We start from the raw sequence: 18,065 nt of genomic DNA on the forward strand, positions 1-18,065 counted from the left end.
CTGTTTGGGCTAAGGCGTTCATTGGCGGAATGTGATATTATATTATTATGATTATATTTGTCAATCCCTCATACGTGATGCGATTCTACGAAGGGATCTGAGAGGCAACAACCTGTTATGCGATTGCAAACTCAAGTGGCTGGTCGAGTGGATGCACCACACCAACGCCACACTGGACCAGATCTACTGCAGCGGGCCGCCCATCCACCAGGGCAAGAAAATCAATGACCTGCTGCCGCACTCCTTTGACTGCATCACGTCCGGTATCAAAAGTTGCACTACATCTACTCCAATGTGAAAAAAACGATCTTTAAAGGTGTGGGGGAGGGAGAATGAGCGGTTGTGACGTTGTCCCTTGCAGAATTTGCCGCCTATCAGTCGCTGAAGTTTGAGTCCATTTCCGTCGAGGCCTTCACCTTTGGTGAAGATCAGTATGTCGTGTTTGCGCAACCGTTTGCTGGGACCTGCAGCTTCCTGGAGTGGGATCACGTTGAGATGACCTTCAGAAGCTTTGACACTATTGAAAGTGAGTAAGGGGGTAGCGTGCGTAGCACAAACTGCAAACCAACGGTAACGGTTCTGCGACAATTTCCAGGCACTTCCACTGTGGTCTGCAAGCCCTTGGCGATCCGCAACCACCTTTTTATCATTGTGGCGCAGCTGTTTGGCGGCTCCCATATTTACAAACGGGACTTTTCCGCCAGCAAATTCATCAAGATCCAGGACATCGACATCTTGAAAATCCGCAAACCCAATGACATTGAGACCTTCGTGATCGACGGGGAGTCCTTCTTTGTCATTGCGGATAGCTCGAAGGTTGCCCGTCTTGTCCTATTTGATTCTCTCGCGCCGCATCATTTCTTGGGATGGAAATGATTCCATCTGTTTGGAGACTTAATATCAAACATCTGACATTGGGCTCCTCTTGTAGGCCGGCTCCACAACGATATACAAATGGAACGGCAATGGCTTCTACTCTCACCAGTCCCTCCATCCGTGGTACCGAGATACAGACGTGGAATACTTGGAGATCTCCAACAAACCCCACTTGATCTTGTCCAGCAGCTCGCAGAGGCCGGTGGTTTATCAGTGGAACAGGGGCCAGAAGAAGTTTGACCGCAGGACCGACTTACCGGAGATGGAGGACGTCTTATCCGTCCAACACTTCCTGGTCAAAAGTAAGAGCTTGACTTTGATCGTACAGTGTCGGTCCGTCATTTTTCAGGACAAACTGAATTGTTATCGGCAGTCCATCAGAAGCCCCTCGGTCCGTCAGTTGGTCCCCCCAAAAAGAGGCGTCCAACAGTGACGGGCTAACGGTCAGCGACGTGGTTATTGACGAGTACACTGACTGATGAAAGCCCACTTCCGTAAATCGCCAGTCCGTCATTTTAAAAGGTGTCCCGTCAATGATGGACCGGTCCATCAGTCTGATGTAATGCCCATCTCTGAATTTGAGACTTTGAGAAACTCTGTAGAACGTATAGCTACTTGAACCGTATTCCTGATCGTGATGAGGTTAGTATTCCTAGACACAAGACTAAAACAGAATCCAGTCTGCACGTAATTGCCGTAACGGTCTTTTGAACCTTTGTCCTTTTCCAAAGGTGAGCTGTTCATATGCTTGACGAGATTTATCGGGGACTCCAAGGTGATGCGTTGGGACGGTGCCATGTTCAAGGAGATCCAGACGTTTCCCTCCCGCGGATCTATGGTTTTCCAGCCCGTCTCCATCGGCAACTGGCAGTACGCCATCCTGGGCAGTGATTATTCGCTGACGCAGGTCTACCAGTGGGATGCCAAGAGGGGTCAGTTTGTCCTGTCCCAGGAGCTGAGCATCCAGGCACCACGAGGCTTTTCTCTGGTATCGGTTGACGGCCGCGAGTTCCTGATTGCGTCCAGCTTTAAGGGGAAGTCTCAGATATACGAGCATCTCATGATCGATCTTAGCAATTAAATTCACCGTACCGTTTGGGCTACCCGTCTTCACCGTCATTGTTTATCTGACATTTCTGACAACTCTTTTACAATGCAGGCAGTGCACACACAAAGGAGGTTCATCGGGGAATATGGCGCAGATGATAAAAATGGGAGAGGACAGAAAGTTCAGGGGGCAACTGGCGTTCATGAGGATAGCGGATCTTGGAAGTATAAATAACAGAACATGGCCTGGGGGGACTTGAGCTGAGGTCCAGGCTCAGAGGAATTGTGAAACAACAGACCCAGAAAACTAGGAGATTTTGTGTTCCACAGTACGCAGTGGAACCTATTAAATCGGAGACCTTTATAATTTCACAGTAGGGAATTAAAACAGTATTTTCGAGACCTCTGCTCTTTGGCTTTTTGACATCATCAACAGTGGTCTACTTACTTTTGTACGATGGTTTTACAATCCAGACATTGTGGGTTCAAATCATGGGCCTTTCTGTGTGCAGCTGGGTTTGCCCTCTGTGCTCAGGCTTCCTCCCGCAATCCCAAAACATGTATGCTCGTTTGATTTAAGGTCACCCTTATTAGTCCCACAATGGGACCATTTTCAAAACTCTTAACTTGCCCATACTGTCGGATGATGGATGATGGTCCACTGTAGTAGCTGCTAGCTTTAGCCTACTTCATACAAGTGCAGTGTAGCTTGATTGAGAGAGTATGACTGCGACTCGGCTAAAATTTAGCATAAGCAAAAACATGCTCACATTCGTTGCGCTCTGCCCATCTGTTGTCACCGCTCGCCACTTACACAGCGCGGAATGAAGAACCCACTCAGCTCTTCTCCATCGACTCTGTGGCCATCGGTTACGCAAGACTCTATGCATGATGCAGACACTCACAGCGTTGCTTTTCGGATGAATGACTCGCTAGAAGCGTCCCACTGTGTCACCCGCCTCTCTCCCTTTCACTGCACTCTTGCCCCTTTTTTGCCCTCATTGACAAATGCATTGTTTGTATTTACAGTACCTGCGCTTTCACACAGTCCTCTTATTGGGAATCACAATGGAATTCTGAAAACAACTAACTTTACTGACAACAATTTGCCAAATATAATTTGTACTCTTTTTATGATACTGTATAAAGTAATTTATGATACAGCTTTTGTAGGTAGAAATTACCACACAGTGTTGTATTTTTTGTGTCACTTGTGATGTTAGAGACAGTATGTTAAAAGTCATTAAAATAGAAAATTCTCATTTCCTTTTTTTGCGGTTATTAATTAATTTAATGAATTTTTTCTAGGTGGACCTCAAATATGCAGCTCAGATTTGATCAGTCTACTAAAATGGACGGTAATAGTGAAAAACTTGAATTTGTGAAACTGTACATGCAATGTTTGTATTATTATATATGCATATATTTTTTTTTTACAGGCCATAACAGTTCAAGGCGGAGACTGAAACAGTCCTGTGAACTGTCTGTGTCACCACCACATTTTCTTAGGGTTGATGAAAGTAGAAACATGCAACTGTTTTTGTCTTCAGGGGTCATGGGGAGAATCTCGAAACAGTAAAAAAAAAAAAAAAAAAGGAAAACAGAATTTTGTTTGATAGTGGATACTTTGATCCAAAAACGAGTTGTGTAAAACAAAAAAGGCAAGCTACTAAAGTAAATTCAAGAAGCTCTGTTCGAGATAGTCTGAGATCGACATTTATTGTGAGGATAATCATGGCCCTGGTCACCTGGAACATCGTATGTGATGATGGAAAATGAACAACAGTATGTAAGGAGGTTAAGTACAGAGTGTGACTATTTGCCACCTCTGATTTAAGGGACAGACGTGTCAGCATTGTGTCAAAGAATACGCTTATGAGATCGTTTGATAGGCCTAAGTAACGTAATGCACGTCAGGTGATGGGCAAACGTGACTTTAGGGTCGTTGTGGACCTCCCCCCCGGCAAACAAGGGGGCGTGAACGTTGGGTAATATTTTGGTTGCCCATCAAAGTGGAGGGAGGCTTCATTTCTTCTGCCCCCTGTGGCTTAAGGCATCACTGCATACGAGTAGGCGTCGCGGCCAGCCAAGGTTAGTTATTAACTTAGCCTTTCCAGTCACTTCTGGGGAACCAAGAGTCGGGCAGTCGCCGTGTCGAGGCATGCTGCCGACCGGTGCTCACATCTTACCATGGCTGACCGCGACTTCAGCGGACCGGAGAGCGCTTTAGCCGCGGCCGACCACGTCACGGTCGTGTTCCACAAAGTTGCCAGTCATGGCGAAAACAGCGGCAGCGACGACGGCCACTGGTGCGGCGACAGCGAGCCGATAAAGGAGAGGGCTCACTTGCGAGCGTGGCGCTACCTCGACGGGGATGCTGAGGAGCAGGAGACGGCCGCTTGCAAGTTGCCGGAGGGCGGCGAGAGGGAAACGCTGTGCCCGCCGGGGTCGTGCGTCACCAGGAAGGCAGCATCCAGCGGCCAGAGCGCGAGCCAAGGTTGACATGTGTTCTTATTCTAATCCGAGTTTGCCCCTGTTACTAAAAGTGTGTCTTGTATGTTGCCTTACGACAGAGACCTTTCAAAGGGAATAAATGACTTCCCGTAAATTGTATTGATTTACGATCGCGTGACGTCTCGCATAAGCGATAACGTCGCTTGTCACGTGACAGCTGTTAGCTAACCACTACTGTACATTTACAGTCGGTTAACATCACGTATTCTTGCATAAATGAAAGCGATTATTTACATTTTAGCGAACCTCGCAGCCAGTCTTAACGTTATGAGGCTCTCTACTTAATTTTGCACACAATGGAAATCTACAGTAAATCGTCATTAAATTAACGCTTCTGTCGTTATCGTTTTAACAAGTTTGGCCAGCGCTGATCATTTTGCATGAATTGGAAAATTAATGTATGTCACCTTTTTTGACTTAATCGGTAGTTTAACAATTTGTAACCCGTGTGTAAAAATGTGTTTTGGTTGTAAAAAAAAAAAAAAAAAAAAAAAGCTTCTTGGTTACTGATGAATGCACATAAGGGTTACAGTTTGATACACACTTCTGAAATTAACTATTTGCTGAAATCACCTTTGTGTGGCTATTAATAATTATTGATCATTTATTTGAAGACACAGATCATGTTAATTATTTCTCACGAGAATCTGGTGGCCTCACCTGCGACCTGAGGACAAAGTGCTTCTGAAAACAGATGAATGGATACACCTGACTTGCACGTTATTAATGTCTGACAAGGCTGGGAAAAGGTGAAAGGTTAGAAAATGACATTAACGTTTACAATGAATAAGGGAGTATTGAAGTTCTTTTTGGAACTGTACAAGGAAATTGGAAACTAGTATTAGCATTGTGTCTTGAAATTCCGACCACTTAGACCTACTTGAACAATTGGGCCCTTTTCCCTGAATAAAGGTTAGAATAAGTAATTTGATATATGGGATGGCAAAAAGACGTCACGCTGTGTAGGATCACAAAGACGGTGGGAAATTTAATCTCGACAATCACTTTGTGCAGCGCTCCGCTGGCAAGGCTTGTCTTAAAATGTTTTTGAAACTTGCTAGCATACCCTTGAACCATTTTGTTCTGTTTTCTTCCCACAGGGAAACCAAAGAGATGTCCAGGTCTTGGTCTGTTCTATGCCTTCGTGTCCACACTCTTCTTTTCCATCATCTCCCTCTTGGTGAAGACCATCCAGGGAGTGCACGCTATCGAGATCAGCGGCATCCGCTGCTTCTTCCAGATGCTCTTCATCGTGCCCTTACTCATTTACCACAAGTAAGCATGACTGGAAAACAGAATGGAAAAAAAAACTAGAATAACCGGTCTTGCATAAAAGGCGTATTCATCCAATAGAAGGGAGAAAATAAAATATTTCATTAAAAGCTGGTTTCAAATAGATGAAGACTCACCAGTGTGTCCTTTTTTTTTTTTTTTTTCTTCCTTTCACAAATCCACCCCCAACAAAATTACATCTGGACCACATTTCAGCCCATGCATCCATCCTTGTGTCATCTCCCATCCCCAAAATATAATTTACGACCTTCACTGTCACAGTCTGGTCAGCCATCCACCCTCCCCCGCCATCCATTTTGTTTTCCATTCATCCGTCACCCTCATGTCTGTGCTTCTGCAGGACAGGCTTCTTGGGTCCACGGGATAAACGTCCATTTTTGATGCTGCGGGGCTTCCTGGGCTCCAACTCCATGATCCTGCTCTTTTACGCCGTGCAGCAGATGCCGCTGGCCGATGCCACCGTCATCATGTTCAGGTGAGAGGAAACACGTCTTGATGCGCTAGATTTGGGTAATTATATGAGCTTTTTTTTTTTTTTTTTAAACAGTAATCCAGTCTTCACCTCGCTGCTGGCCTGGGCCTTCCTAAAGGAGAAGTGTACAATCTGGGACTGCGTGTTCACCGTCTTCACCTTGACCGGGGTCATCCTCATCGCCCGGCCGCCATTTCTGTTTGGGGAACATATCCAGGGCATTGAGGGAAACTACACAAACCACATCAAGGGGACCATCGCTGCTTTTGCAGGTGATTTCACCATTAACGGTTTACACTCAATGTCATGTGACTCCTGAAATACTTTAGAACGGAGAATGGCAGAAATCTGTTACCCAGTCAATCTGTGTTTTTTTTTTTTTTATTCTAGTCGAAATGTTATTTTAAACCAGATCTCATCATCAGCCAAAAATGACATTTTCTTTTGGCATTTTTTTTGTTAAAAAAAAAAAAAAAAAATCACAGGGTTCAATTGCCCCCACTGTCACTTTGTGTTCCACAGGGTTCAATTTTAGTGCCTCTTTGTTTGTAATGTAACTTAACTCTCATGTCATGTGACTCCTTAATTGTTGTAGGAGCATGACAGAATCTGTTACCCACTCAATGTGTGTTTTTTTTTTTTTTTTTTCAGACCGATTAATTTATTTCTTGTGTTTGTTAAAAAATATATGGGAATAGAACCTTGAAGAAAAAAAAAGAATCCACCGCTAAATCACAACATAGAGGAACTGCAATGAGATTATGTTTCGAAAATCATTCAGCCCTAATCGTGACATTTCTCGTGTATATTTTTCCGTAGGAGCGATTGGGGCCGCATGTACATTGGTTGTCCTGCGCAAGATAGGAAAGAGCGTCCACTACTACCTCTCGGTGTGGTATTACGCCGTCATCGGTTTCATCGAGTGCGTCATCACCGTCAGCATCCTCGGGGAATGGAAAATCCCCTACTGCGGCCAAGACCGTTGGATGCTGATGCTGATCGCCCTCCTGGGCATTGCCGGCCAAACCTTCCTGACCAAAGCCCTGCAGCTGGAGAAGGCCGGCCCCGTGGCCCTGACCAGGACCGTAGACGTGGTGCTGGCCTTCTTCTTTCAGTTTGTTTTCTTGGGCCACACGCCCAGCTGGTGGAGCCTCGGGGGAACGCTGTTCATCGTGTTGAGCACCAGTGGCGTCGCTTTGCAGAAGTGGTACATCAACACTCGCAAAAGCTGAACGCAAGTAGTTTAGCTATCGTTGCTATTTATTTTCAGTTTCACTCGCTACTGTTCTTGATTCATTCTGTTCTTTATTTGTGACGGCCAGCAGAGCTGCAAGGGGGTTTACAGTGGAGCCTCCAAAGTCGAGTCTAACCGCACGCGATTCAAGCCGTCAAGTATGATTTCATTAATGCCGTAAATGAAAAAACTAAAAATGATTTTAAAGCCGGCCCATCACAATTTGGGCTCATAACCGATTTGGTATCCGTCAGTACGGTATCGGATCATTTTTACGACTATCGATACGGTACCTGGGCACCGGTATTGGCATCGGCGCATCCCTCGTTTCAAGCATAGAATCAAAAATGGTCCTTACCGTGATCTAGGATAAAAACATCAATATCAAAACATAAATCAATAAAACTGATTAGGTCATCTTGAGCAAACCTTCCCGGTTCACGCTCCATTGCGTCTTCTCCGAAAAGGTCAGTTGTACTTTATTTTTAGTTTTATTACACAGTGGTTAACTGTATGGAATTAAATGTCATTTAAAACATTTGCCAGGCTTTATGAGGGCAACGGTTACGAGCCCGGAACGACTGTTTGGCCAAACAAGAGCGGTAGAAGTCAAACGGCGTCACAGATTTTGGATTGTGTTTAACTTTGGGGCTTCCGCTGGACCTGGTCGGGCAAATAAGAGTAACAGAAAGATTAGTTTTCATTTTCTTGACCTTTCTAATGAAGCGGAAGGTTTGTACTGTTGCACTATAGAGGACAGCCGCTGCTTCCTTGACTCTTTATTTTGTCGCCTTACATATAAGTTCTTTATTTTGTCTCTCTTCTTCTGTGCAATACAAAAAAAAAAAAGTGGTGGAAGTGAGTATCACCGCAGTGGAACTGCTCGATGAAGGACAGCCTTAGCTCGTCAATCCCCCGTCGAGCCTAAATGAAGTAACCAAAGCCAGCATTAGGACCATTCGCACTGTGTACACCCCCCAAAAAATAATGGAAAAGATTTTAAAAGGTCTTAAAAAGACTGTCTCGATGCTGAGAGTTCACTTATGGATAATAAACCCAGCATGTTGCGCACCAGCAGATATCGTTCTTAAAAAAAAAAAAAAAAATGGGAACGGGTGACGGTTTGTTAAACAAAAGCCCTGCACTGCCATTTTCTTTCAATCACTTCAATTCCACACAATCACGCCCAGCTGTACCCTTAAAAAAAAAAAAAAAAAAAAAAAAAAATCCAAGCAAGTATAAATTACTATATATAAATATATTTTGTTATGTTTTTTGGCTTAAGTGAAGTAGGATTCTCAGGGATCACTTTAGTTAAACTACTGCAAGAATTGATTTCCTCTACCAAAAGATGATAAAATAATGTGAGTAATAATGTACTGTAAGTTGATATTTGAGCTAAACATGTGCCTTGACTGAAAGAAGCATCCCTGGGCAAAAAAAGTATTGAGACACGGATCAAGCGAAGGGTCTTGCCAAATGTTGAATGATGAATGTTCTAATACTTGTACTGGAGGTGCATAAAACCCCTTTGTAAGAATTGTCTCTGTAAGAGCTAAAAGTGCTAATAGGTAAAAAAAAAAAAAAAAATAGCTAAAAGTGGTGCCTTGAGCTACGGTCATCTTTGTTTACCCAGACAAGGTTAGCCTCGCCTATTTTTTGGGCTTGTATCTGCCAAATGATTGTTGTGAAGTTGAGGTCACTGCCACGATACAAAAGGTAAAAAAAAAAAAAGAAAACGAACACGTTTGCTGGCAAGTCGCCATCTTGAGACCTGGTGCCTATTCACGTGTCACTTGACAGCTACTGTACTGTACTCTTTTGTTCTTGTGTGTTCTCTTCAAGAAGTGAAACTGAGTGCTAATCCAACATCAATATTTGGGCTTCCTTGGGAAACATGGGTGTTGTGCAAACTTGAGAAAAGTCAATGTGACAACATTTTTTATTTTTACACACTTAAATATCAATTATAACTCATTCACATGAGTACCTGATGCTGAAATCAAACTATCAGTCTTAACCCCAAAATGTGTGCATTTCGGTGTTGCAAAAATGTGTACAATTAAAAAAGTAAGTATCACCCTATATTTTTTTTTTACTTGCTTGGTTCTTTTTATTATTATTAGTTCTGCTGACTTAATTGCACAACGTGCTCTCCTCTTTCCACTGATAAGTAAATTAAGAATTTAGTTTCAGGCTTGAATTTGAGCTGTAGTGCTTTCTATTTATTGTCATTTCTGTCATTTATGACATTCTGTATATTTCTGCATACATATGGGTTCTATTTAGTCCAACATGATTCAGTAATAAAATCCCAATGAGCTCATCCATTTTATACCTTCTTGTGTTTGTGTGTGACTGCTTTAGTTTTACAGACTCTCGTTATAAAATGATGAAAAACAAACTTCACCTACACTAAAGCCTCCAAAAGGTCACAAGGGGTAAAAAAAAAAAGAATAAAATAAAAATAAACCACTGAGTCAGGTGAGAGGATAATACCCCTGCTGGGATTGTTGTCATTGTGTGTGTGTGTGCGCGGGTGTGTACATGTGCACACAGGCTTCTTTGTTTATTCCCCCTTGTCACCGTAAACAGGACGGATTTTTTGCGGTGCTGTTGCACAGTACGTTCACGCAGTGTTGCAAAACATGTACACATTCTGCTCCCTGAATAGAGGCAGTTATTCCAAAATGGCTGAACAGATGAGCTAGATAAGGTTCAGAGAAGTGGGGGGAAAAAAAACTGAAGTAGAACACGTGCCTAAAAATGACGTCTAGGGGATTAAATACAGTTTATTACAAATCAAGGGATGTCATACATATTTTTGCTTTAGATAGTATTGTTAGTTTTATTTATGTATTTTGAATTGCGTGTAGCGTCAAACAACCTGAATGTAATGTGTTAATTCTGACACTAGAGGGGGAAATGCACACAGCTATGCTAATCTCAGCACCATACTCACCCGCTTGGCTAATAACGTGCATTTGTAATTTATCCATCCATCCATCCATTATCTGTACCGCTTCTCCTCACAAGGGTCGCGGGGCGTGCTGGAGCCTATCCCAGCTGTCTTTGGGCAGTAGGCGGGGGACACCCTGAACTGGTTGCCAGCCAATCGCAGGGCACACAGAGACAAACATCCGCACTCACAATCACACCTAGGGCCAATTTAGAGTATCCAATCAACTTACCATGCATGTTTTTGGAATGTGGGAGGAAACCGGAGTGCCCGGAGAAAACCCACGCAGGCACGGGGAGAACATGCAAACTCCACACAGGGAGGCCGAAGCCGGGATCGAACCCGCGACCTCTGAACTGTGAGGCGGACGTGCTAACCAGTAATTTATATATATAAAAACTGTAATTTACACAGGATAAAATGACATATTTAGACTAAGACATTGGCCAATTTTATGAAATTCATCCATCAATTTTCTATAGCGCTCCATTAGGTTCATTGGCTGTGACAGACGGGCTAATCATTTCCTCCATATTCAAAACTCAATTCTAAATCGATTTTTTTATTTTATTTTTTTGCTGTGAAATGTGCAGTGGTAGAACTACAGTGCTACAAAGGCCTCATTTTCTGTTCTATTTTTTTTTTTTACAGTCAAAGTCTGTGAGGTCATTTTTGGCGTATAATGAAGCTATAGGGGAGGTGGGAAAATACCTGTCTTTTTAGTAAAAAAAAAAAAAGCGGGGGAATCCCAAAGAATTTATGCACACACTCCTTGGTGGGGAGGAATGCTAGAGAAAAAAATGTTTTGTTCTTTTTTTTTGGAGGGGGGATTACACATTCCTGCAGGATGGCATCATGCTTCCCATCAGTAGTGTGAAGGGGAGGGAAAATAATCCCTTATTTTTCCAAGTTGAAATAGGCGCCTTTATTGGCCGTGAGGTTGAAAGGATTTTCATGTATGTGTGGGCAGTCAGTTCGGGGGAAGAAGAAGAAGAAAATAAATTTTAGTCCTGCATGCAATCATGCTGTAGATTGGATACAGTCCTAACAATAAGCACAAAACACAAGTGACACGGCCAGTAGCGTAATTAATGTATAGGACTGCATAAAATGGACATCTGGCAATAGTGAGTTGGTAAACTGCATTTGCCAGACATTCCAAACTTGTGACACACACGCGTGCGCGCACACACACATTAGACACAGACCAGACTCACTTATTGTCTTGCTGTTCACAGCTCAGCAACTACAGAAAGGCTGCATTCAAGAACGGTCGGATGTTTCAAGACCCGATTGAAGATCGCAAAGAAAAATCTTAGCTCTTAATATCATAAGTGTCTTACTCTATTTGCTTTGGCAATGCTATACATGAATGACAGAACCACCTTGTTATTTTAAATGACTTGCAGTCTGTAAAAAATACAGTGGACCCTCACTATTCGCTGGTGAAATATGCATATCATTGAAGGATATAATAAATGTGCATTTAAACCTAGACAATTCTTGATAAAATGGCAGTTTAACCACCAATAAGCGACAAGTAAGCAAACATACACAAGCATATTGCATTCATTTGAAAAAAATAACTCTTTGTTCTGAGTAATTTATTTCTGTTTTTCAGAATATGTTTTCTGTTTCCCAGATTTAAAAAAAAGATTTCTGTCTGATTTTCAGTTTTTTTTAAATGTGATGGAAAAAAATGCCAAAAAACTAAAAATAAATTAGCTCATAAAACAGAAAAACATACTGTGAAAAACAGAAACAAAAAAAAACTATAAAATAAAATAAAATCCCCAAAACAAAATCTCCCCAATAATTACAGGGAAAAAAGGTTTTTTTCCCATGTGAATTTAATACACTTCTGTACAAACATAAATGTAAAATAATAATAATAATAATAATAATAATAATAATAATAATAATAATAATAATAATAATAATAATAAAAAGAAATCCGCTAATTGGTGAATCCGCGGGTGCCGAATAGCGACTAGACGGGGGCCCACTGTATCGCAATTTAAACACTTGTGTACGTAGAGTACATATTATGAATGAAGAAGCCTTTAGGACCACAAAAAAATGGACCAAAAAAACTCGCTTTCAACAAATATAATAATACAAATCATGGGAGGATTACAACATTCAATGCTTCATAAATGCATTGCATAGTATAGAGTGCCAACCAAATGTACCCTAAACAAACAACAACAACAACAACAACAACTACAACAAAACGTCAGATATTGACGGCGATTGCGCATCACAGATTCCCGAGGTGTCCTTGAAGGCATCATGCCGCTTTGCACAGTGCAACTCAAGCTGTTCAATCAACTGTCGGCCGCGCACAGTCTCTTCTTTCATTTTACTCACTCGTTGGACACTTCAGCACCTGACTCGAACTTTACTGGATACGAGCTGGATATAACTTCACGCGTCGGTAAGTTTGAGCTTCGACGTCCTTATGACTGCTCACGTTTACACTTTCCGGGATACTTGTTTGTTAGTTTTCATAATAGCGCTTATGGCTGCGTCAAACGTTTGAGTGTTTGTTGACACCAACGCATTAGTTGTCAACTTGAAATCTCATGAATTGAAATGTGCCTTTCGCTATAATTCGTTTTTTTTTGTGATGTTTCAATTTGACTTTAATTTGACCCTTGTGTTAAGGTTAGCAGAGGGAAATTTGAATAAAATAAACTTCGATATATATATGGCAAATGGTCATCTTAAAAAAATGTATAATGCATGACTTAAATGATGGGTGTCATGTTGATTAATTTGTGCAGGTGGGTTGTTTTGCATCATGGCTGGAGTTGTGTTGACACTAGTGTGGAGAGTCGGGAATTTGGTTGGACTTTAACAAGCTTTTGTGCAGAGCCCCTCGGGCTTTCAGCTGTGGAGCGAGCTCAACTTTTATTGCATTTGTGATTTTTCTTAAGTTTTTGTTTGATACTTTCCGCTGTTGGAAAACTACAGTTGCTTACGTTCAGTCACAGCTTGGAGCAAACATGCACACTGTAATCGGCATCACGTCATTTATGATCCCAGCTCTGTTATATGTAAGGCGACAAATGATACATTTTTAAGTTGGGCAATTCAACAAAGTATGTTTTAAGCTTTGCTGTTGCGAAAATTGTCTTGTCCCCCAACTTAAAGATCTAAGTAAAACAAATTGCAAATTGTTTTGAAGCAAACAATTCGCTTGCTTTGTTGTGATAACTAACGTTGTCTCCATAAATGTCAATAATTTTTAATTTTAATGTTGTTCCAACTTAAATGACTGCCACAAAAATACAAGTTGTGTTTATTTACAATATGGTCGGTACAGAACTCAATTTTGTCCCAATGACATATTTATATGGCTTTTCACAGTCCAGCCATTCAATCCCAGGAATATATTTTTTCACATTTTTTTTAAAACGTTAGAGCAAAAGAGGGTCTGAAAATGTCTGGTACTGAATGAGTGAAAAAGAACACAATTATGCTATTAGGCTAATGCAATTATGAAATGTAAAAACAAAACAAAAACCAAATACTACATCATAACTTTGCTAAGTGTCAACAGCTCGAAAGATGGTGGTTCAAAGTAGGGCTGCAATGATTAATCGAATAAGGCAAATAATTCAAATATTTAAAAGAATGTTGGTAAAATCTCTGAACACGATAAGAGGAAAAAAACGTCATCAGCAATTTTCATTCACAAGCTCATCCAGATTCATTCAACATACACAAACGGACCAACTCAACCTTCTCATTCGCCGACACCCACGTCACTCACCAGGCCAGTCTTTTAAAGGAATGCGTGGTCAAAGTCACTGATTCTACACTAGAACATGCATGGGGATGGCGACCACAACGAGCAAAAAATAATCATGCACATTAAATTGTTTAAAAGTGCAAAATCAATTTTACTCCAATTAATCGGTGGGATGATCGGTAGAGCACTCGATTCTAAAAATATGCGATTTTCAAAATACTTTTTTTAATGGATTTACTTTCACTACTTTTGTGTCTCACTCATACATGCACAGATAAATTCTGACGTCATCCCATCGCTTGGTCTTCCTCATGAGTCATCTTTTACTCTGCTCTTGCAAACATGTAAACACACTGGCAGTGTAGTGAAAATACAGTCACCCTTATGCCTTTGTCACTTTGCGTGCACGCGCACTTAGCGCCTCGCTCTCTTTCCACTGGCGACTCTCTCTGCCCTGCCCTCTAATCAAAGCCATATGTGCTGGTCTCCATGAAAAGTTGCTTGTGTTTTGATTTGACAGTGGAAGGCAACCTGCAGCACGTTACAGGTTGTTGTTTGGTCTGCCTTCTCAGACTGCCCACTAGTTGAAACGAGGCATTCTGATCAATTAAAATATTGCGTTTGTGGAATAAGAGTTGATCAACTTGTTTTTAGCCATCTCTGGGTGCGGCCATTTTGTCTTCTGTCGACTGAAAATGACATCACAACTGCTCACAGCGACCAATCACGGCTGTGATTCATAAAACAGGTCAGCCGTGATTGGTCTTTGTGAGCAGTTGCGATGTCATTTTCAGTTGACACAAGACAAAATGGCCGCCCCAAGAGATGGCTAAAAACGAGTGCGTTTTGCTGCTTAATTTACATTCCACAAACGCAAAATCAGAATGCTATGTTTCAACTAGTGGGCCTGCTGGGAACATATTCTTGAAAAAAATATATTTGGGTGGACTCCCGCTTTAAGTCCACTGCAAAGAAATAATTGCTTAGCGATTCATGCAATCATCGGAGATAATGCTAACATTTGCATAGTAACGCAAAGCAATGTTCAGGAATGTGATCCCAGTGTGGTCTGACGAGGCCCCTTTCCTTTACTGATGCCCCTCCCCCGCCTCCTCCAACGTCACAGGCACACGGGGTGGCTTCATCAAACTTTGTTTTAAATGGAACACTGCACACTGAGACTTTATGAGTACTACTTAAAACCTATTTCATTATCTATCGTCAACATTTTGTCCCGGTGCCCAGCTTGTGTCCCTCCTTTTTTCTAAACGTGCGAGTGAAGTATTTAGTTGTGTATAATGCCCATTTGTGCAGTTTTTGTCGTCCACTTGGAGGGTCTTACCTCCCGTGCTGGATGCAGGCTCGCGCCTAATCACAACCTAGCAGGCGGTGAGTCATCATTTGGATGAATTGGGAGATGATGCACATGAATGAACACGAGAAAAAAGGCTTTTATGTGCTCTTGAACAATGATTTGGGAGCGCGTCCAAGCGCTACGTCACCTCCCCGGCGGAGTTGCGTTGGTTATAAACTCATCGCATTGCAACAGTGATGTTAGATGGTCTGTAATCGAGATGTGGCAGCATACAAGTGGGGTGATTCCGGAAAAAAAACAAAAAAACTTTATTGCAACATGAGAGATGTTGGCTTCAAATAGTCAGGCTGCAGCTGTTGAATATTGTTATCGATTATTCGATATTGAAGAGGCCTGCTGGTATCGGTCTGGAAAAAAAAGTGGTATCAAACATTCCTATTTTTAACCATAGCTGTGTATATACTGCGTAAGCCACTTATCCAACAATAGTTATGTAACGAATCGTCATCGCCTCTACTTTCAATGGTCACAACAATTGACAATACTCAAGTTGCGTTTCGTACTTCCCATTAGGCAGAATGGATGGATGCGGTTTCTTGGTCACTGCACCTGTCACTTCATGTGACCTGATTTTGGGTGTTTTTGTGTGTTTTGTCCGCACTCTTGGCTCCAGGCAGAGATTTTGCCCGCAAGAGTCGTTTGCTTTGTTTGCTTTGGGTCGCAGTTGAGCTGATAACGAACAGGGAGACAAACTTTAGCCCGAGGTATAACTGCGCAACGTTCTCTTCCTTTCTTAATCATCGTGATTGATTCAATTCTGAATGAAATTGTGACTAGTTTCGTCTTAATAGGATACATTGGATATAGGCTGACTGGTTAAATTCTTTGTATTTTTTCAAAATAATGACTTGGCTAGCTTTGTAGGTCGCTAGCTAGCTAGCTATGTGATTGATGAGATGAGAGAGTCCCAATATTAGCCACACCTCTTCATTTTTGGTAGAAGTTACAGCAGCTGTAATGTGGTAGAAATGCTTCGCAACTCCTCTCGAAAGCGCTTGCCTTTAACTTCGGAAGCCTGCGTCAATGCAAATTGGTCTTTAGCCTGACAGCAAACACATCTGTCAATCATTTCAAATTGAAAGCAACACACAGACCAGCCGTTTCTTTGAATGCTGACCCGTATTTGACCGGGTTTGTACCTAAACATGTGTTTTGTGTCGTCCAGCCCTGGGACGACTTCGGCGCTGATGTCACAACCCTCGTAAAGACAAACTGAAAGTCAGAGCCTCGCACATTCCTGCTTTGCTGCACTTTGCTCGGACTTGCCTGTGCTCTGGCCGCATGAGCGCGTTTCCAGGGCGAAGAAGAGCGCACACACGTTCAGCGAGAATACGGCAAGAATAGCAACCGGTCCATTCTGACGTGATATTGCTGGAAATGTATCGCGAGTGCCTGCTAAATCGGATGCTAGCTTAAGGTGAGGGAGCCTTCCACCGTCAGACTGAGAGCTTGTCGTCAGTTTGCGTCACAAGTGCAAAATTCCAGCTGTTGTGAGGTGATCAGTTGACTGGAAGTGTCGCCGCAGGCAAAAGAAGACACACCCACGTGCTACACTTCCTGCCCAAATGATGCAACCGCCACAGTCAATCTAAACTTATTGGGTGCTAATTGGTTTCGGTGGACTTTTTTTTTTTTTTTTTTTTTTGTGCGTGTGAACTATCAGAGGTTGTCAGGTCAGTTTGAGAGTATCAGTGAAGTAGTGTTCGCTGGCCGGTTTGTGAATGGTGCGCTTGTGTGAGCTGGATGTGTCAGAGAGCTTTGAAAACATCCCCCAGTGGGAGTTTTTGAACTTGGAAAAATTTGGACCATATTCAGATAATGATTAGTTCTGTAAGCAACCGTGGGAGCAATGTCAAGTATGTTGCAACAATGGTGCCTACTGTCTGCTGTCCGACGTACATATCCTCCTACCTGCGTTTGGGTACAAAAGGAACACTCCTTAGCAATTAATTAGTCAATGATTTCTTCGTCTTAACACGCATCTCAACTGTGCTTCCAATTTTTTAGGGGAGTGCTCTCACAATGGGAATTTTGTCGAAAATCATCCTGGTGTGTTCAAGAATGAGCTTTTGTTTAGGTGTTCCATGTTGAAAGTAAGAGGATAAGGTTGATATTAGAGACAGTTGTTTTTTTTTTTTAGCAACAATGACTATATAACATAAATAAATATATATTTGACTTGACGCAATGTGAACCCATCCATCCTTCTCGGCCGCAGCTGTTGAATATTTTCAGAAACGGGTATCCTACCGTTTATCCCATCAAGTAATCAGATAAAAATTGTTTTAGCATTGTAAGGTGCAGGTATTATATTTGTCCACTTAAAAGCTGCCATGCTCATGTTCTACTGTAGTATCTGTGACTTTGAATGTGTATTGCTTTAAAAGGCGGGGCCTGGTGAGTTGGGTGTTAGGGAATGAGAATGTAGAGATGGCTGGCTATTTACTCATTTTTTTTATATAGCACTGGCTAACCCATTAGCCTGTCTGCTTGTTGAGTTACTTATTTCATGTTTTTTTTTTTTCTTGCTGTTTCTTC

General features: G+C 42.1%; 4 protein-coding genes across 5 annotated transcripts in view; 3 read left to right on the top strand and 1 right to left on the bottom strand.

Annotated features, from left to right (window-relative positions):
- Positions 1 to 2,837, bottom strand: part of fra10ac1 (FRA10A associated CGG repeat 1) — a 22,125-nt gene extending 19,288 nt beyond the window's left edge. The window contains exon 1 of the mRNA XM_086015900.1: positions 2,694 to 2,837. Within this exon, the coding sequence (XP_085872026.1) occupies positions 2,694 to 2,813 (120 nt within the window). The 5' untranslated portion in view covers positions 2,814 to 2,837. The remainder of the gene's footprint in view (positions 1 to 2,693) is intronic.
- The window catches only part of lgi1b (leucine-rich, glioma inactivated 1b), a 10,436-nt gene extending 7,251 nt beyond the window's left edge, over positions 1 to 3,185 (top strand). The window contains exons 6-10 of the mRNA XM_086015896.1: positions 94 to 263; positions 362 to 526; positions 596 to 816; positions 932 to 1,178; positions 1,608 to 3,185. Coding sequence (XP_085872022.1) covers positions 94 to 263; positions 362 to 526; positions 596 to 816; positions 932 to 1,178; positions 1,608 to 1,957 — 1,153 coding nt within the window. The 3' untranslated portion in view covers positions 1,958 to 3,185. The remainder of the gene's footprint in view (positions 1 to 93; positions 264 to 361; positions 527 to 595; positions 817 to 931; positions 1,179 to 1,607) is intronic.
- slc35g1 (solute carrier family 35 member G1) lies at positions 3,172 to 9,762 on the top strand. Its single transcript, XM_086015899.1, has 6 exons — positions 3,172 to 3,281; positions 3,363 to 4,420; positions 5,538 to 5,712; positions 6,071 to 6,205; positions 6,278 to 6,474; positions 7,022 to 9,762. Exons 2-6 carry the CDS (start codon positions 4,114 to 4,116, stop codon positions 7,432 to 7,434), a joined length of 1,227 nt encoding a protein of 408 aa, XP_085872025.1. The 5' UTR covers positions 3,172 to 3,281; positions 3,363 to 4,113; the 3' UTR covers positions 7,435 to 9,762.
- Positions 9,763 to 12,711: 2,949 nt separating this feature from the next.
- plce1 (phospholipase C, epsilon 1) overlaps positions 12,712 to 18,065 on the top strand; it is a 49,089-nt gene continuing 43,735 nt past the window's right edge. For both annotated transcript variants that reach the window (XM_086017149.1, XM_086017148.1), the window contains exon 1: positions 12,712 to 12,832. The gene's annotated coding sequence lies outside the window, so the exon portion shown is untranslated. The remainder of the gene's footprint in view (positions 12,833 to 18,065) is intronic.

The sequence above is a fragment of the Filicampus tigris genome, chromosome 19 (assembly GCF_054856515.1).
Source record: "Filicampus tigris isolate MCC_2025a chromosome 19, RoL_Ftig_1.0, whole genome shotgun sequence".
Lineage (NCBI taxonomy): Eukaryota > Metazoa > Chordata > Actinopteri > Syngnathiformes > Syngnathidae > Filicampus > Filicampus tigris.

What these genes read in the sequence shown, in the direction of transcription:
- slc35g1 (XM_086015899.1), top strand. Translation starts at nt 4,114, where the DNA reads ATGGCTGACCGCGACTTCAGCGGACCGGAGAGCGCTTTAGCCGCGGCC. An exon ending in GCCACCGTCATCATGTTCAG is followed by an intron (nt 6,206 to 6,277) that starts GTGAGAGGAAAC and finishes TTTTTTAAACAG; the next exon opens with TAATCCAGTCTTCACCTCGC. An exon ending in GACCATCGCTGCTTTTGCAG is followed by an intron (nt 6,475 to 7,021) that starts GTGATTTCACCA and finishes ATTTTTCCGTAG; the next exon opens with GAGCGATTGGGGCCGCATGT.